General features: G+C 37.4%; 1 protein-coding gene across 8 annotated transcripts in view; it reads left to right on the top strand.

Moving 5' to 3' along the window:
* Positions 1-11,865, top strand: part of RBM27 (RNA binding motif protein 27) — a 67,852-nt gene extending 55,987 nt beyond the window's left edge. For 4 of the 8 annotated variants that reach the window (XM_037016179.2, XM_073221915.1, XM_037016178.2 and 1 more), the window contains 3 exons: positions 3,090-3,200; positions 4,417-4,496; positions 7,013-11,865. In XM_037016179.2, the coding sequence (XP_036872074.1) occupies positions 3,090-3,200; positions 4,417-4,496; positions 7,013-7,067 (246 nt within the window). In that variant the 3' untranslated portion in view covers positions 7,068-11,865. Of the gene's footprint in view, positions 1-3,089; positions 3,201-4,416; positions 5,896-7,012 lie in introns of those variants that run through there. The other 4 variants (XM_073221916.1, XM_037016181.2, XM_073221917.1 and 1 more) reach the window with 2 other exon arrangements.
* Positions 11,866-21,005: the final 9,140 nt, after the last annotated feature.

Raw genomic sequence — 21,005 nt, forward strand, 5'->3', positions numbered from 1 at the left:
TACCAAAATGGGATCATATTACAAATACAGGGCTGCATTTCAGACCTGGCTTTTTTCACATAAATATCTTAGCTTTTGGTGTATTCTTAAAATTATAAAGGTAATTATTCAATTTAAAATGTTGAATGAAACTATACCAATTAGAAACATACAGTTCACTGATTTACCAGGAAAAAACTCCCATATACCTATCCCTTAGGTCAAGAAACAACATTCCCGAGCACCTCAGAAGCCCCCTCCTACCCCTTTTTAGTCACCATCTTACCTCCTCCTCAGAAAAGTAATCATTATCCTCACTTTAGGATTATCACCTCCTTGCTTGCTTTATACAGTCTGTCCCTGTTATTCATGGATTCCATATTTGCAAATTTACCTAAAATCTATTTGTAACCTCAAAAATCAGTACTTGATTTGCTTTTGTGGTCATTCTCAGGTATGCAGAGCTTTGAAAAATTTTAGTTGATCAGTGCATGTTTCCACTTGAGGTCAAATTAAGTGACAACACTCTGCCCTCTTGTTTTGGCTCTCAAACTGTAAATAAGTGTCCTTTTCATAGTCTGTTTTCAGTCATGAGTTGTCTTGATTTTGGCCAGGATTCAATGTAAGGTGTCTTTAAACATAAAACAATGTTATGTATCGATAAGTTAACAAAAAGGTTTTAACTAGAGGCTCTTAGGAACCTAACCCTCTGTTTCCCGTAGGAGTAATGGCTCAGTGTTTTCTAATTCAGTGCTTGCAGTGAACTTTATAACTACTGCAGATAATGAGAATGAACTGTAGTTTTATCATCAAAATGTGCATTCCTAAATACTATAGTGTTACTCTGCTTATTTTTAAAAAGTTATATGAATGAAACCACAAAGTATGTATCCTTTTGTCTTTTTTTTCCTTAACATTATGTTTATGAGATTCATTCATAACCACCTGTAACAGTGGTTGCCATTTTTTTTGCTGTATAATTTTCAGGCAAATAAATATACACTATTTTTCCATTCTCCTATTGATTGGTATTTGGGTCATTTCTACTTTATTTTTATGAACAGTGTTGCTGTGGACATTCTTACAAAATACGTTTTAGTATACATAAGTACACATTTCTGTTGTATATATGTGGAATTGTTGAGTGAACTGCATCAGTTTCATTAGTTTAGATTCCCACCAGTAGTGTGTGAGTTCCTGACTTGGTATTATTAAAATACATCTTTATTCTAATTAACAGTCATAATTATTTTAAGGTCAAGTTGTATATTCTTAGTTCTTGACTATATACAAATTAAATTTCTGATTCTTCCTTTAATAATATATATGTAACACATTTAATGCCTTAAAATTCCTTTGGAGATAGAACTGTTACTCTCTTTGGAGGGTACCTAACTTAATAGAAGTTAAAAAATTTTTTTCTGATTGTAGAAGTAAAATGTATGTATTTAAAAATTCAAATAACAAATAAGGTCTAAGGATCTAATGCTTAATTTAACCTGGTGGCTATAGTTGATGACACTGTATTGTATAATTGAAATTGGCTTGGAGAGTAGAACTTAAATATTCTCACCAAAAAAAGAAGAAAAAAGGTAAATATGTGATGTGATAGATATGTTAATTAACTGGGGGAATCCATTCACAATGTATACGTATATCACATCATCACTTGAAATACCTTAAAATTTTATTTGTCAGTTATACCCAAAAAAGCTGGGAAGAAGAATTCAAATTATATAGAAATGAACAAAATAGTGAAAAAGTCCCCCTATAATTGGACTGTGTGTTAAAGGATAGAGTAAAGGGCAAAGGATGTTTACTACATGTATTACCAGGTCTTTTTCTCCAGGCTCATTGAGATATAATTGACATATCACATTGTTATCAGTTTAATATGTACCATATAATTACTTGATATACCCATATAGTGTGAGATGATTACTAAAATAAGTTTAGTTACATCCATCACCTCACATAGCTACTATTTCTTTTTCCTAGTGATGAAGACTTAAGATCTGCTCTCTTAGCAACTACCTGATTTTCAAAAGAAGATAAATATACATTTGAATAGGGCCATTTTGATATATTGATTTAGTGTGTCCCACAAGTCAAAATATTTGGTGTCAGGTTATTAACATTCAACTCCCACAAGGGATAATGGGAATTTCTCCTTAGATCACAGGCCAGTATCTATGCTGACAGTAAATAACTGGTTATGGGTCTGGCCTAATGTACACTCTTACTATGCAGTGATCTAAGTGTTCTTTGAAAACAGTTGGAAAACGGTTCAAGACATTTATCAGCATTTTTCCTAGAAACACTAGACTGAAACCCCTTTTATTATATTTTTTAGGACTGAACCCAGAATTGGGGATATTTTGCAATCCACCACCATTCATGGCAAAGCTATGGGAATGACTAAACTCTTACTTTCGTGAAACTTTGGGTCCTCCATTCTTTTGTCTATGTAGCTTTATCTTTACAATTAAACTTCTGCTTTCTCTTAATGAAACTGGCTGGGGAGGAAAAAATTGTTCAGACTGTAATACCAAGAAACATATTTGAAACTGAACAGTTCTACCTTGAGTTAGGATAGTAGATGTGTAATTAACATCTGTTGAATACATAGAATGTCTAGTGGGATACTTGTCTTAGTTGTATAGTATTTCAGAAGAGTAGGTGGGAATAACTTTGTCAGATATATGTGGGGCTGTACAAGATCTCATGAGATGAGTAGGCAATTTTTTAAAAAGTACTTAAATTCAGTCCAGATATGTAGATTATCAAAGCCAAAGGCCAATAATTGTATTGACAATATTTTTTTGTCCTCATCATGACTTCACTAAGTAGAGTGACTGTACAGTATATCATCCAAACCAAGACAAATCCTTAAATTTACATTTGTTGATAATAAATCATGGGCTATGCTCGGCAAACCAGTACATATGTTCCTCTAATTAGAAAGGGTTCATTTTTTCATGTTTTCATTGGAGATTGTAGATCTACTTTAATAGATTTAACAGGACTTTTTTTTTTTTTAAATAGACACAATTTGAAGAAGTCACTAGTAAATGTGAGTACAAATTCTTGTGTTCTCAAATTTATTTTAGACTGCAAACCAAGGGTCAAAATTCAAAGACCGTCGGCTACAAATATCGTGGCACAAGACCAAGGTGCCTTCTGTATCCACTGAGACCGAAGAGGAAGAAGTCAAGGAGGAGGTAAATTTAACAGTTGAAAATAAGAGTTGAATGGATTGTTTCCTAGCTATATTTTTTTCATTGACATTAAAGTAAGTAGCATTAAAATAAGTAGATATTAAAAAGTAAATACTGAGTTCTTTTATGCATGCAGTTCGTTAAGTCGAGTAGTTCATTGAAGAATCAGAGCAGATGTAGACATTTTAAAGGCTCTTGGGGGGATATTCTCTGGTAGAGGAGAGGCTGTTCTTTGTCTGCATTTATTTGGGCTCTAAGAATTTTTATTCTGGTTATGAGAGGACATGGTTACATGAGCAAATTAAATTTTAGCTGGTGTTTTTAGCTGTTCATTTATTCAAGTTCCGTAAGTAATAGATTTGAGTTTCTTGTTTTCTTTCTATGTTACAGTTGGCTAAAATGAGAGTGTAAAGAAGTCTGAGGTGAGAGGGAAGAATAGGACAACCAAGGACTTAAATGATACAAGTACTAAATAATCAGCCTCTTAAAGTATATGAGAATTAATTTTGTTTTTTACTCCTATATTTCTAGTTAGTTTATTAAAATGGACGCTTACCCAGCATTACAAGTTACTCCTGATGAATTGTAATTTTGGTTTAAAAAGATGTCTAGTGTTTTTGGTTGATTAAAAGTCTTCTGGCTGTCTGGGTACTTTTACATAACAAATTCAGAATCATTTCCCATGTTAAAAAAGAAAAAATAATCTTGGTATTTTGGGAATGTGTATAGATACTTCTGCTTTGTGTAAGATTTTAGATTTTTATATGAAATTTGGAATGTCAGTGTCAAAGGGAAGTTAGTATATTTTCCCATCACAAATAATTGGATATAAAATAAAAGGTTTAAGAAGTTTAATGGTTATGTATTTTCCTCATTTTTAAGTTAGTAGAATAAAATTAAGGTAATTAATTATCAAAAACATTTCACAGATATTTTTTTCTTTCGTTTCCCTTACTAAATGTTCACATACTATTTATTTTCATGATATGAAAATGGAAATCTATTAAAATTAGCAGAATTAGCAGGGGAAAAGAAAATTATACATCCAAGAACATTTTTTTGTTTTCGTTGTTATATTTTGCCTTGAAAGATACTCTGAGTGCATCACATGTAAATCCAGCCTGGGCTTTGTGTACTTGTTTGTTTGTTCTTCGGCCTATAAAATATCCCGCCTAACTCTCTTGAACTACTAAGCAGGTCTTGCCTTGTCTTTCTTCAGGAAACAGAAGCCTCAGGTTTGTTTTTGCATGATGACGATGACGAGGACGAAGATGAATATGAGTCTCGTTCATGGCGAAGGTGAAACCTGATAGGAGCTGTATGATTTTTAGGAATATTGTTTAGAACAACTTTTTAAAATTATTTAAAGAAGTCAATGAGCCAAAAAAATTTTTTTATTTTTCTTTTCGACACAGTAGGTTTAAGGACAGCAAGTTTGCTATTTAAACACATCTCATATAACTGCTCGTGATATTAAAGCACCAAAGGCCTAGTGACTTCAGCACACTTGTGAAGATCCACAGGAATGACATGGATAATCTCTAGAGCCTTATTTTCCACACCACCTGTTTTTGTTGCTGTTGGTGTTGGATTATGATGTAAATGACAGGGTGTTCAGAAATTTTATTTTGGATTATAATCTGATAAAATTTCATTAAATGTCAAAATTGCCTGGAATCTCTCAACTCTCCACTATTATGGATGGGTCGTCAGACAGTAGGAGATATTTGTAATTAAAATACCCTTTTGCTTTCAAGAGATGTCTTGGAAGAAAAGTAAATTTATTTTCATTTTTTTACTGTGGAGGAGTCTAGTTTGTATTAGACCTAATTTTTTGCGGGGGGTGGAAGAAGGTTGTTTCATGTGAGTAGAAAGTACTATTTCAGTGTCTGTCGTAACAAACTGTTCTTAAATGCTGTAATGGAAGCTAGCTCCATGGTGTTTCCAGTCCATCATATTAATTCTCCTGGACTTCTCCTGCTACCAGTCCTTAATTCACTTTGAAATTAATGAGCATTGGTTCAGTTGGTCCTTTTTTTAATATTCTCAGAATAGGCTTTCACCTATTGCCCTTGTTTTGTCCCCATTTTCTTTCTCCTACCTTTTTATTAACAGGCCTGACTTACCCATTATTGAGATAAGTGATTCTTTTGGGCCCTCCGAAAGTCAGTCCCCAGTAAAAAGTTTGAACCAGCACCTTGATAAATAAGTGATGTTTTGATTAGAATAATGGAAGGATTTGTTGGGGGGTGGGGGTGGGGAAGAGAGTCACCAGCTTTTTTTTCCTTTCTATTTTAAAGCTTCAGTTTAGTTAATAGTTACAGAAAAGTGTTAAAAAAGTGTCTGAAGTTCTTTTCCTAAATTTAAACTATGATGGTGAGGTGACTAGGAGTGGGGTGGGGGTGGGGTAAGGGGATGGGTATGTTAATAATAAATGGGAGTCATAACTTGACTTTGATCAGATGACCTTATATTTTCATAATTTTGTAGCTTGTTGCTATCCATGAGCATATGCATCCTTCAGTAGGTAGTTTTTTCCTTCACTGTGTGCATTTTTACTGTACACTGTATAGACTAGAATGTCTGTTAAGTAAAATATATATGTAAATTTATGTCCTTGTGTTCTGAATGTCAGATGGAAAAGCAGAGGAGCAACACTACACTGTATTGACCCCTGGGAAATAAAATGATTAATGTACATAGGATGTCACTTTTTCAAAGCTATACACATCTATGTTTTTATGTATGTGTGGTGTGAAAATTTGAAGCTTTCATTGGCTTCAGAAGGTTCTTGGTGATCTCTGTATCAAGGATTTTGTTTCCTGAGGTGACGCCTATTTCTCAAAATAGAAACTATTCACTAAGAAACCTACCAGGACACTAGATTAACTTAGTTGCAAGACGTTAGATCCCACGATCTGATTATCTTTTCTACTTATTTTCCTGGAATGATTTGTCAAACTGGAGTCATTTTTAAGTGCATATAATTTTCCCTTCGTGATAATAAGGACTTCCTCCTTTTAGGTTATTATTGTATTTCTGATAACACTGAAGCTAAAATAAGCTTATAAAAGAAGGAAAACGTTGCAGTGGGGTGACCAGAATAAATAATCTTGCTCCTTCCTCCACCATCATCTCTAATGAAATTTTCCTGGTGTCTGCGGCTCAGTTGGTATATATTTTGAAAGATTCATTGTGGTGAATATTTTGAGTCCTGACAGTTTAAACGTGATAGAGGGAACAAAGGATTTATATATTTTTTGTACAAAGGTTTTTCTTAATCTGTATAATTTTGTAAATAATTTGTTTGGTTTTTTTGTGTACTAAAACTACCAGCGTATAGATTTCAATAAGAATTGTTGTATTTTTGTATTTGGAAACTGAAAATTGCAGTAAATTAATAGAGCTGTAAGAAAATTTTCAGTAGACTGACAGTTCAGCAGAATGAGATTCCTTTTCACATGATTTTTTTAACCTCCAAATTAACATCTTATTCCACTCAGTATAGAGAGAGTTGCGAATCTGACTCTTTAGTTACTGGGGGAGAGGAATGAAGGAGAAGGGTGTTGAAGTGAAGGGCAGATAGAAACAAGATTCGAGGGCCTTTGTGTAAAACTTAGCTTCTAGTACACTTCAAATACAGGACTAAAATACTTTCAGAATGCCCTTTCAAAGACTTCTAAAACATGTTTGACTCTCAAAAATGAATTCAAAATTTGGGTTAAATATTAGAAAACTTAAATTAAGGTTAGCATTAAATAGTTTTATATATATACATATATATATATATATATATATTTTTTTTTTTCTTACAGGATTTTTTTATCCCACCCTCAAATCCCCAAGTGTCAGAATTTCTCTTTAATGTGAATAACTACCATGACTTAATTTCTTGGCATTTTTATTTGCAGAAGTAACATATACAATCCGAGGTAAATTCTGTACTTTTTAAAATGTGTACAACATCTTTGTAAGTAACTGATGAGCAATAACAGCTTCCGATCCGGCCAGGTGACCTGGTTCACTGGATGATGGGATCGCTGCCCACGAATGACAAGGTGACCTCGGGGAGTGCAGGTTCCCTCAGTTTCTTCATGTCGTGACACTGGGACGACATTGTCACTAGCCAGCATGACAAATTGGAGGACAGTCTTGTAGAGGGAAAAAGGCCCACTGGTGATGGGTCATCATTTCAAAGAGAGGGAAAAATCCTGTGAAAAGGAACAGTGCCCCCTCCTGATGTATAGTGCGCCTGCATCGCAGTTTTTACAAAGATTGTGAACTTGTGTGATAGTATGATAGGAGATATTGTTGCATTTCTAACTGTTTATACATTTGAATTCATATATGTAATGTTTGTTTTATCAATTACAATCTGAATTTCTAAGAAGCATGTTGACTTTTGCAATAAAGATGCAATATGGAATGGTTCACAATTGGAAAAAAAAGATAAAAGTATTACAAATTTAAGTAATTTGGAAAACCTATGAACCATTCCAAAAATTATAACAATCACCAAAAGAGCTGTAATTCTGACTTGTTCTGGAAAGAAAGAAAATGTGTGTATGCTTGCCTGTGTGAGAATGAATGAGAGGCGCACATTGCATGTGTGTTACATGTTGGGTCTCCGTACATGAGAGAATGCCAGTGAATATGAATCTGGTTGCTGAGGGCACTGGCTATTAAATAGTCAGTAAAGTAACTCTCAACAGGGTTGTCTTGAGAATGAGAAGGTATTAATGTGTTTCTCGTAAGTAACTGATAGCCATACTGGTTCCTGGGTGGGTCTTGGGATTCCCAACGATAAAGCACAAACAATTTTATGAAAGCAATTATTTTAATGTTTTCTTGAGATTATTCAACATGTCTGCCAACATTAGGAAGGGTATTTTCCTTAAGCAGAATAGGGAGAAGGGCAAGAACACCTTGAAGAGATGACTTAAAAATAGGTCAGTTCTAATGTGATAAACATTTAGAAGGGATACCAGGAAAAGGAAGTGACCTTACACACTAAGGATGGGTGTTGGTGAGAGAGGGAAGTGTATCACTTGGGCTCTTATTTTCCCATTTTAAAAATTGCTTTTCGTATAAAATTCCCCTTCAATTGATTCTGCATTGTCTGAGAGGAGTCAGTCTTTAAATCTCAGCTTCTACAGGAAAATACTAAAGAATGGGCGTAAATTTCTTTTTCATTCTTTCCAAATTTTATCTTTATTTTCTGAATTAGGTAAATGGCAAATAAGCTCTCTGTGACCATTTGTTTTGAATAGATGATAAATTATCCTATGTATGTTTATAATAAATATTAATTCTGGGGATTCTTACTTCTTGGGGAGCGAGCGTAATACTGAAACGTCTGTTTAATAATATCAAGTCATATTTTACTAAGATAGAGCTCTCGTTAACAAATTATTGGTTTTATGTGATTTTTTACTGATTTTGATGTAAATTCACTCTAAAGCTAAGGATAAATTTGGTATCATGAGCCCTAGGGTACTGTGGGTCCAATTATGTTACAGTAGACACAAAATAGGAGTGTGTGTATCAGCATGTGGGGTTGTCTTAGATGAGTCAGGGTTGCTGTAAACAAGTGGACTGGCATGTTGCAGGGCAGACCTGTCCATTTTGTATCATTTGTTATCCCAAAGATCTGTTTGAAGGGCCAACCAACACTGACTCCTCCAAAAAAAAAAAAGCTATATGCTGCTTTTGCATGTGTTATAAATCACCTTAGTTTATGATACTTTGGTTTACTGCCAAGTGGTGTTTCTACAGGATCACCTACCATTTAGCCTCCTATCTGATTCTGCGATCAACCTTAGGTTAACTGAACCATCCCCGCAGTTCTGAGACAGGTGACAGTACAGGTGGAAACTGAGGTCAGATAGTGTTTTAGCATTGTTAGATACTTGCATTGTGAGTCTGCTCTTCTTAGGCTTCTGCAAACTTCTTTTTGGTGGCGGTGGTGGTGATGAGCATAATAAACATTGCTGTTACTATTTATTTGTCTTTATGTTCTATTATCTTCTGTGGAAGAGAAAGGAAGGTGGCCCTAGGCTAATGCTAATGGCCTATTTAGCTTGTTTTCTATTAAAATAAGCCTCTTTTCCTACATCACTTCAGTTTTATAACAACTTCATGGACTTCTGCTACTTTGATAGAGATAGTGATCCTTTAGTTCTTAAAGTAAGACAGTTGGGGTTATGGTTTAATACTTGATTGTTCAAAGTTGTTTTTTACTCAATTCTTCGTCAGGGGCTGGGTGTAGAAACAAGCCTTTTCATTGCCTAGCCACGTTTCTGTTGAAGTTCTCAGCAGTGCTTTGTAAAGACCTCATAAAAATGAATGTTTGTTAGCAGTTTTCTGAAGTCCTTGTGATTCCATCACTTTGCCCCCAGACAGCTCCTCTTGGGGAGTATTGATATATTTCTCCCAATTTTAAATTAGATAAGGGTTTACATACACGTCGCCAGCTTAATTTTGACTTCTTGAAGATGATTTGGCTTCAGGATTGAGGCTACACACATGTTCAGTTTGAATTCTTAGAACAAACATTGTCTATTTAAGTAAACTTCTGTTCTGTATAAACTAGGAAGTCCTAGGTTCTGAACCAACCTCCAACGAAAACGTTTCTTACTATAGGATTCAAGGTTTTAACATGTAGAACCTGTAGAGGGCTCCAGAAGGCAAAACTTAGTGGGCCTTAGAGTGATGACGATCTTTCAGTGGAAAACATCTTGCAATCGCGGCGCAGTGTCACACACCCCAAACAGAGGCTTACCAAGAGTTCTTACTTTGACGACCCAGTATGCACCTGGTATTTTTTATTCTACTAGAAATTCTTGTCAGAAGCCATTTCGCTTTCAAAATTGCAGCTTGAAAAACACTAGCTCACTGAGTTGCAGAATAAATTGCATTTTTAAATCATTCACTCCCTGTGACATCATCAATACTATTTTGAGTATAAAATGATGAAATTTTATCTTCTGTGATTTGTTTAGAAAAGTAATGTAGAGTCTGAAAGTAACCTTTGGTCTAAAAGGTGAAAATAACATAAAAACCATCTTTTTTTATCACTTGATGCCCTTGAACTTAAAGGTACTCCATAGTTTTTAAATTTTAAGATTGACAATTGTGACTTTGTAAACTTGCCTGCAGTTTTGTATTATTATTTGTCCTGGGAAGGGAATGAAATACTGGTATACTGGTGCTAGTTCTTATGAAATTTAAGTCACTTTGAAGAAGTTATTTACTTAAAAAAAAGACTATGAAGTCTATACAACTATAACTACTTACTGTCTGAATCAAGAAAAGATGATTTGGCTTTGAATTTAATTTTGCTTTTAGGGTTCACCTTAGCTATCAACCATTCAAAACAAACCCAGTTTGCTAACTCTGAGAAAACTGTACCTATTCCAACGTCGTGCCATTGAATCTCACCCTTTTCAGACATATTCCCTTGAAGGTTTATAGGAAAATAGGTAGTGATGAACCTCTATATAAAAAATAATTACCTTATCCTTGCCTCTTCATCTTCGACAAGTGTATATTTTGTATCTTTACGTGCCTGAGTTTTTCCAGTTTCTAAAACATGAAAGGTTGGGAACATGTCCATGAGAGTTGCCGTATCTTCAGACGTCCGCGGGAGAAAACTGTTCATCTGCGAAGTAGCAAAATCAGCACTAATCGTGAAAATATGTAGTTTGTACAGTTGAGTATTTCTGTCCTCTTGTCTGTGTACACTCTTGGGATTTCTTAAGCAATAAAACCTGACTTCCCTATAATACCATGGTACAAAGTAAATATTTTGTGTTAAAACTGGTAATTTTAAACTGTTCACTTTTAAAAAATAATAACGCATGTATTGGTTGCAGACTGTGTACCAGGTAATGGCTCAGTAGTTTGCCTGCACTCTGTGCTTGCAGCAGCCCTTTGAAGAAGGTGCTCTTAGCATCTGTGTTTAATTCAGAAAACCGAGTCGTGGAGAGACTGACTTGGCAGAGGCCACAGAGCCAGCCTGTAGTGTTGGGACCGGGATTCGAACATGGGTGTGATGCCAGAGCTCATGCTCTTACCTCTGCTTCTAATAAAATGGAATGTCGCAAGTCTGGAATGTCACTGGGCTTCTGTATCAGCATCGCTCACTGCCGTGCGGCTCCATCTGTCTCATTCACCTTGGAGTGGAGCCAGGCTCCCTTGGGGATACAACACTGTTTTCACACAGTATATTGGAAACCACAGAGAACAGGATTTATGTATGCTAATTTGTGGGGCAACACTTTATAAAGTCATTTTCTGTGACCTCCATAATGTACAGCCAGCCAGTTTGATAAATTTCATGATAATTTGGTATATCATAATCTATGTTTATTTTATTTTCAACTTATCTTAGATATTTTCCCTGTGGCAAACTGAATTATGATAATCTTGCAGTATTTCTACCTTGCTGCTTTGCGCTTTTCAATATCTCTGGTGCCTTTAACCTTTGCATTGAAAAAATCATGTACGTAAATAAGTTTACATGCTTTAATTTAATGTTTTCATGCAGTATACTGAATTTTCTAGGCAGAAAGTGCTGAGAATAGCATTGTTCGTTTATAGTTACGTTTATGCCATAGATTTTTTTTTAAGATTACATTCTCAGTGAATAAAACTGATGTTCATGTCAGTGTTCTGTCGTTTATAGAGTTATTTGATTTTGTCCATATTCAGATTCCTTTAAGATTGTCACACTAAGTCCTTGTGGATTTCTAATTTTACCTATTTCGGCAAACTGAAATGTTTATTGACTACTAATGGTATGGTAATAATTGTCATATGCAAAGAAAAAAAAAAGTTGGAAGCACCCTTGGGAGAAGAGGGGCTTTTTGTTCTTGGACAACCCCTGAGAAAACTAGGCATGTTCTAATAGATTCAACAGAAAAAGTTTTTTATCTTGACAAATTTAGTAGCCACTAGGGGTATTCCCAAGATGGTAACTGTATCAGGGACATTGCTGACACAAAAGACGCAGCATGTTAGACTGAGGGTGTTATATAGTGACAACATTCTGCTAATTATGGGACCTGTTTTTAAAAAGACATTACCTCCTAAAAACTGGGTTATGTCAAAAAAATATTTCACTGTCATCAAATGATAAATAAGCAATGTGTGCTGTTTTTAAAGCATCAACATGTTTTATGTGAAGATTAAAGAACTTTCTACATAGAACTTGATTTCTTAGAGTTACAATTTTTTATTTTTTGAGAAATTTCTACCAATAACTTTGAAGCACTTCTCTCCCTGTGATTTATTTCAATCCTAGTAAATTATACATTTCTGCACTTTAGCCATGCATGTGAAAGCCATTAGGAGTCCCCTCAGTAGAACGGTGCTGTGTGGTCTCCTGAGTCCCCAGGTAGGTCAAAGAAGTTGCATCCACCCTTAGTTTTACATTCTCAGTGACTATTTTTGGTAAGTTAGATAAAGCTGAAGAAGTCTTTAAAGATTGGAGTAAATGATTAGAATCAACTTGGAAGCGAGGACTTCCTTCTGTAAGGACTCTGTGGCAAGCTTCTGTGCTGAGGTCCTAATATTTTTGGAAAGCTGTGAGTTGTAGCTACCTATCAATTTCTCAGCAGTTGATTTTCAGCTAGAAAAATTATTCGGAAAAAACTGGTACATTAAGACATTCAGAAAACAGCATTGTAAAAACTACATAGCAAACTTCTGTTTTACAACTCAGGAGGATTGCCGTTTCAGAAAATTTTCAGGTTTCAATTTTATCACTGGCAGAAATTTTATACCTAATAGGGTGGGAGAACTGGTAACAGTAGATGGGTTTCATCTGTTCTTGTGGCATATGTGTGTCAAAATCTAAAGATTTGCATACTTAAGAGAAAAGTACGATGAGTTTTAACACTGTTCAACCTTGTAATGAGCTCATCCTTGACCATTCTTGCCCAGAAACGTGTGTGTGTGTGTGTGTGTCATAAGTAAGAAATTAAGAAAACATTGGATCGGACAGGGTGGAATATTCTGCACACAGAGCCCTTTAATAACTGTTGAGTTAACGATTTGAATAACGAGGAGAGGTAGTAAAGAACAATTTTATCTCTGCCTCTTATTCAGTTAATTTTCATTTCACCCCAGTCAACTTTAATGATGCTAAGAAATGATTATAAACTTGAACTACTGTATCCCAGTATATTCCCTATAATTTTTTTTTTATTTAAAGTCTTGCTTTCTTTAAGCGTGTACCATTTTTGTAGTACTTCAGATATCAATCAGTCTTTCCGGTCCTTGAGAGAAATGACAGGCAGAACTCAGCACGCACAGCTGTGATGCAAGTGCCCATCTCCTGCAACTGGGGCATTCCTCGGCCATACAGCCATCGCGAGGGCCCCAGCCTTACGGTCAGAAGAGCATTGGCTCCCATTTCGGTGCCCAGGTGCCTGGTTGGCCGGTGTGTTTTCAAGTATTATTCGTTAGTCCTTTCAGCAATTCTGTGATGTATACTGGGGTTTTCCCCTTTCTGCACAAGGGGAAACTGAGGCACAAATCATGTCACCCATAGTCAAAGTGAAGCCATGTTATATTTGACTGCAAAGTAAGGCTTTTAACCATTGCTTGACACTGTTCATGTCCCAGGTCCTGCTACCTGTGTGAGCTGGGGTTAGCCACTTGGCCTTTTGGAAGATTTAATTTACTCACATGAAATTATAATGTTCACCCATTATATATAAAAACGTAAACCCATTTAATGTTCATTTGCAATTGCAATAATCATTAAGTGAGAATAATATATCTGAAAGACTTTGTAAAATGCAAACCACTATTAGCAGATCTTAGAAGCTTCACTGAATTATCCGAATGGAGTTATTTTCAAATACAATTGAATTTCCTATGTTGGATATTAAATCTCAAGAATTGCCTGAATAAATGTGTTTAGCAATTTTGGAGAAAGAAAAAATTCATACCCAAATTTGCAATTTATGCTTCTTTATTATGCCGCCACATTAACTAGATAAAGACAACTCGATTCTAGGTAATGACACTTTGTAATCCTTAGCAATTGTAATGCACATTACATGTGGCCACGAGGTGAGTCAAACACAGAATCTTTTGACAGTGGTACTAGTCGCCGCAGATGACTGAAGGGAATCACTTTTCCTGACTGGAATCCCCTTACCAGTCTTCTACAATAAGAACCTAAGTATTTTTCATGTATTTATGTAATATACCACAGCAAAGCACAAGTATACTTCCAAAGTCTCAAGCCCTGGGAATTTATTTGTCATACTTCAAAATCACCCTCACTGGCTGCTGTTTTGTTGTTTCATGTATGATCTCCAGTCCTGACAAATCCTTTCGTGTGCGTGTCTCAGTTACATAAAATGAGATTTTTCCTTGCTTTAACAATTCTGTACAGTGTATGTACCTGCATGCACAAAGGTGGCCAATGATTTATGCTTTAGGGTATGACCAAATGAAAGCAACAGGAAAATTGATGAAGCTACTTGCATATTATATTTGGGGGACACTAGAATTAGCAATTGAATAAGCTGTATCATCAGTAGAAGGTATGTGGAGTCACTGCACAAATTATTCGTGAATTTTGTGTTCATTTTCTCCATCTTTATAAAATTACCATTCAAAAGACACACCTCAAAGGATCATGTGATTAAAACTACTAAACACTTCTTTGTTGAATGGGTTCTGTTCTAACCATTTAAGCAAATGTATTGATTTATCGAACATTCTGGAAGATAAAAATGTTTTAAGCATTCAAGTTGAAAATGTACACACATTCTGTCTGGACAGGATGGAGTCTCCCGGGCTTGCACCCCCTCCTCACTTCTAACTTGGAACCGCACCGTTAATGCGATCAGAGGAGACCCTTTTCTTCTTTGAGACTGTTTCTGTATCTCTATTTTATGCTTCCTCGGGACATCCTCTCTCTGTTCACAAATCTCCAAGACTTTTCTTCCTTTTTCAAACCGCTTCCCTGTAACAACGATTTCCCTTTGAAAGGAGGCTGGGGCGACCCATTGCTTCAGGGACCGCCTGGGGCACTGAGCTGAATTCACCTGAGCCCCTTGCTTTGTTTTCTCCGTTATCCTTCCACATTGTTGGAGTGATTACGTCAGTGTGACTACCCAGAAGCCAGAGATGAAGATGCCCTTCCAATTTAAAATCAAAACAGGATAGCAGGTGTGAAATTTTTGGTAATGGTTATCTGGACTGGATCTGGGGGCCTTTTTCACTGGTAATGAATGTCCCCTGTGGATTCCATCACCCACTAACCTGTAACGCAAAAGGATAAACACCTGCAGAAAAAAAGGCCATATTTAGATAAAACCAAAACAGTGCTTTTTTTTCAAGTTACCTAAGGATCATGTATGTAGTCATTCAAACATTTAGGATATTGTAGTACTTTCCACCCTGCAGCCACAGATTACATGAGTTTTCGGCTTTTATGTAGGAAAAGATCATTTGCTATTGTCATTCCATACCCTGGTAATCCTGAAAAGCAACCTCCAGAATTTTTGAAGAACCTATCATGTGCTGCATTGTGTCAGGAACAATGAATGACCTCTGCCCATTTGTTTTAGGAGTATATTGAAGTATGTGATAAACACAGATGAAACATCCTTGCCATTTTCTCCCATACCAGTCGATTTTGCATAACCTTATTAGCTCAGATTTTTATAAGAATTATCTCCTTCCAAGCAGTAAGAGGCTGGTGGCACTGGGAAGGAGAACAATTCTAGAATAGCTGTTTAACTGTCTTGTTTTCTCCCACTACCTTGTTTGATTGTTATTGCAATACAGTTTGCAGATATTTTAGTAATGGGTGCAATTCTGGATGCTGCATTGTAAAGGTGATAGTGTCTGTCCTAAACTAAATATACCTGAGTGAAAATTTGTGGAGGTGAGTTAAATAAGTGAATGGTCTGGAAATTATAATTTTGAATATCTTCATAGGCAAATTAGAAACTTTGCTGCAGTGTGGCACAAACACACAAGTACCACCAGTTTTGGCAGTCGGCAAAATATTGATCTGTTCATTCCTCCCACCTTTGTTTCATTTTATAAAGTGTGATTTGATTTCAGATTCATCGCACTTTTCTCTGAGACTTATGTGTTTTAACAGATCACATAGCAAATAAGCATGTCCTTCAGGTTAGAAATGTGTGGAGAAGGAAATCGAAACATGACAGGGCAGGTAGAAAGATCTAAATATTCTGCTGCCGTGTACTGAGTGGCTCCTTGAATTCAGTTGGTTCGTGTACAGAAAGCAGAGCTAGTTACATGGCCTGACAGGCGGTGGTTAATAAAACAGGAGTGACACACAGCTCTGCCCACACAGTGGATTTAAGTTGGTCGGTACAGCTAATGCAGGTCCTCTGCACTCAGCCCCTGCCTATTTTCCCCACCTTTGGACGAATGAGCCGAGGAGCCACTTCCAGAGAGCGTGGCTTTAGGTAATAGGCCCTCCTCTCTGTGGTGGTCCTATTTTGATTTTGCATCCTAGCGAGTGATCCAGGGCCCACTGATGCTAAAGGAGTGTGCACAGGGGGCCGTGGAAAGCAGGGAGGACGGGCACCAAAGGGACCCACTGTGCTCGTGTTCTTCTGCGTCTGCTTCCTCTACACTCCCGCGCGGGTCCCTGGCCGGAGCCGTCTGGCCGAGCAGGCTGAGGGGGGAAGCCGTACAGAGGCACTGCAGAGAGGATAGTTGTGCAGGGGGAGTGCACTCTTGCTGGGGAGAGGTTCTTGTGTGCAAGGTGTGACGGTCATTCTGGCCCGAGGAGAACGTGCTGTTGGTCCTCTGTGCCTGGGACAGGGAACGCCCTCCCCCACGTGGCAGGTGATGCGTAACCACCTGAGCAATACGCTGCCAGGAGTGCACCGTACTAGCTGCTGAAAATAGCAGCCCCCCATCCTGATTTTTTTCTGGTAAGTAAAGCAATATTTCAACCACATTTCTTAACAGCCCAGCAGGGGCACAGGCTCCCTGGACTCCTGCAGAGATCAGACAGGGTGCCTCTTTACATACTGGCAATAAAACTCCCAAGCAAGAAAGCATTAGAGAGCGTAAGGGAGGAAGAGTGACTTCATTAGAGGGGACAACCTCAAGTCCACCTACTGTATAACAGCAGATCTCTCATAACACTGACACTCTTTAAATCGTAACAAATGATTCGAGACCCACAAAGGTGCTGTGACCCGGGAGGCTGAGAAATCCTGCCTTAGAATAGGAGCTCCAAGATGTAGCTGCACACCAGAAGGTTCCAAGGGAACTTTAAAAAATAGAGGTTACTAGGCCCGAGCTCTGAAGACCCTAATTCAGCAGTACTAGAGAGGGGCTTGAGTACATGCACACACAGTGTAAAACCATGTATGTTTAAAGTCCCCCACGCGATTCTGGCGTGAGGCATGAGACATGCTTTCTAGGGCCACTGCATACACTGATGAGATGTGACTCAGCAGACAGGACACAGGTGACCTTCCTAAGGGGGGAGCATCCCCTCTGGCTCATTGGATACAGAGAGAGTTACAAGAGCCTTGGAAACATCTAATTAGTGCAGTGTGGGTCGGGAGAGGGGCACTGGAAAAAGGACAGGTTGGCCAACCCATCTTCTGTGGCCCCCCTTTGGGTCGCCACGTCGATACCAACCATCCTGCAAACCTTCCTTGGAGCATAAAGGGGCTTGTGGTTTACTCAGAGGAGCGTGAGGAACGGCGCCATGACAGAGCACGAGTCAGGAGGCAAGCAGGAGCCACTCACTGTCATGCCATCCCAGAAGCTGTGGCTGTACAGAATGCGAATTCTATGTAAAATACCCAGTACCACCATACACATAAATTTACTGCAATAAAGCTATCTTGAAAAAAATAGTAACAAAAAAAAACACAGCAAATATTTTGGGTTGTCCTAAGAGCTCATTTTATAACCGTTTGAGCTGAGTCCTTTTATCCCATTTTGCCAGTGAGGAAACTGAGATACTGAGAGGTGAACTTGCCCCAGTCACCAGCTGGTAAGTGGGAGAGCCAGGATTCAAGTCCCGAAGGCCGGGCTCTCGGGGTCAGCCCCCTGGGATGGCTGCTCCAGGGGGCTGTCAGAACACAGCCTTTGCAACTCAAAAAAGGAACCAACATTTTATTCTGACCAAGGTTTTTCTGACTAAATACACATAGGATTTCACAACTTCTATGAATATATATGCTGTATATATCATTATACATATGATGATACCCTGAAAGAAGCTGCTTTTAGAACGCTTATGGAAATGGGGAAGCTCTCCCAATGCTGCTTTAACGAGTAGCTGAGCCTCTTTAATACACATCTTCTTTAAATAAATGGCTCAGATTAATGGTCTCATTCTTTTCATTCCCTACCATTAGTTGTAGCTCCTATATATTCAATTCCTCTTATTATTGCATCACAGAACACTAAAGGATTGGAAGGCATGAACCGAACTTGCTCTGGTCATTTCACCCGGCCTTGCAGTTTAAACAAATATTGTCTTGGGGGCGGTGATGCATCCACTATTTTTGTTTCCCGTCATCACTATACATCTACTTTTTTTTTCTGTTTATACCTCTTTTATACTCATTCAGTTCTTCGAGATTGTCTTTATGAAGATACATCTGTTTAGCTTTGGTGATTAGCAGAAACATTAGCAGACCTACTGTTTCAGAGCATAAATAATGAATGAATGTTCCTCATTAATTTCTTCTGAAACTGACTCTTGTTAGGCTACAGTTAAATATATTTCTTGAATTAAGAGCAGATATAAGGAGCAGGGAGTCTGCCTATTTTGAAAATAGGCCGTTTACTTTTGAGGGAAAATTATGGCATCTGAGTCCATCAATGGCAATAAAAGGAGACCTCTTTTAATGAGACGCAACACATGTCTGCTAAAGGCTTCCATCACAGCGGTCTGTGATCTGTTTCTCTAATTTCCAACACAAACGTGCCAATTGTTTTTCAATTTCGTGCAAGTAGGAGCTAATTGTATTGGCATATTTACAGAATACTACAACAAACCTGTCTTTTAATCAAACAAATTCAAAACACAAGGATCCTTTCTATCTCTGTGCTTGACACCCCCACCCCCCCCCCCCCCCCCCGCTTTGTGAAACAGCCCAGCCCCATTTTACCACTTGCTGGGGTTTCCTCTAAGTTGATGTACATACAGTGGAACCCTTGTTCCAATTTAGTTCTCAGTTCCCTCCCTTGCTATTTATTGATACACATCCTCTTTAAATAAACTGTTCAGATTAGAGGGCAGAAAATAAAAATACAGATTCCGAGGCAAATAGCCCAGTGAACTATATCCCTAAGAGCTTTAAACTAATTAACGGATTTTCTTCTGTAAAAAAACCCAAATGCACATCAGTGTTTGCCTGATTCTGACACGCCCAGAATAGGCAGAGCTCACACCCCAGGCAGCAACCAAATGCCCTCTTGGACATTCCAAGAATCTCGGGAATTATTCAGCCTAGCTCTCAGCTGGGCTGCATTTCACACAACCAAAGGCAAATTGATTTAAGACCAAATTGGTTGATTAAAAACAATACAAAACTAGTAGAATGATGAGTTTATAATACAGAAGTAAGTGCCCTGAAAATAGTGATCAAGTATCATATCCCCCATGGGGCTGTTTATGCCTCTTTCATACTCATTCTGTTCTTCAGGATTGTCTTTCTGAAGATACATCTGTTTAATTTTGGTGATCAGCAGAAATTCTAAGTAATAACCACCATTGCAGGAAGGAAAAGCTGTATTTCTTGGATGTTTTCTTAGCTGTGAGGGCTCCTGAATATTTATCCCAAGGTAATACTGCCCCGTACTAACGAGAAATGTCAGTGTCAACCTGAAGACTAACATTAGTAGACTGATTAAATAAATTATAGTTTGGCAGTACAACTGAAGAGACCCCACCCATTTTACATAATATTGTCATAATAAAAGTAGCTAACTTTTTGAGCACATTAAACTTAGTGCTAAGTGTTAAATAATACATAGGCTTAAAGGATGTCCGAAAAAATGTCTCATTTAGTTTTCCTGTAATCCTTAAGGTGCATATTATTATCCCCATTCTACAGATAAGAACTTAAAGCACAGAAAGATTAAGTAACCTGCCTAGGATCACACAGTGAAGAAATGGCAGAAATAGGCTAAGAATCTAGGGAAGGTGCAATTGAAAATGTGTCCAAATGGATTGTTCAAGGAGAAATGGTCACCAGGAAACTGATTATTCGGTATGCTCCCATTTTAATTTTTAAAAAGACAGTTTTTATTTTCTTCTTTGATAGTGACCATATATCACTTTTGCATTTTTGGAACTGGAAAAATTTACTTTTTTATTTGAGATAAAATATGTTGGGTTTATATTTGATGTAAAACAAGTTGGCTGTTTATAGCATTACCCTACAATATCTGTTTAGTATCTGCTTAATGGCATTAAGATGACATTGCTTGAGCTTGCATCTAAATTCAGAAAAAAAGCGGGCAATTAGTACAAAACTCTGGAAAGAAGTATAAAGCTTTAGTTAGCAGTTGAATTTGTTTCCACTGTAGTTTAGAATAGGTGCGTAAAGAAAAAGCTAGGCAAGGACTCTCACAGGTCGAACTGCTCTGTACCCCGCAGGCTGTGGCCGAGAGCCTGGGGGGCCGGAGTCGGGTGAAGGGGCACACACACCGGTGCACTCACAGCTCTGTCTCAATATTGGTTTCTTTAATAAATGGCGCCATAAAGTTGTATTGAAGTGAATATACATTATTAGCATCGCTTACCATGTTTATGATCCACTCCAC

This window comes from Manis javanica, chromosome 14 (assembly GCF_040802235.1).
Source record: "Manis javanica isolate MJ-LG chromosome 14, MJ_LKY, whole genome shotgun sequence".
In the NCBI taxonomy this organism is placed as follows: Eukaryota; Metazoa; Chordata; class Mammalia; order Pholidota; family Manidae; genus Manis; species Manis javanica.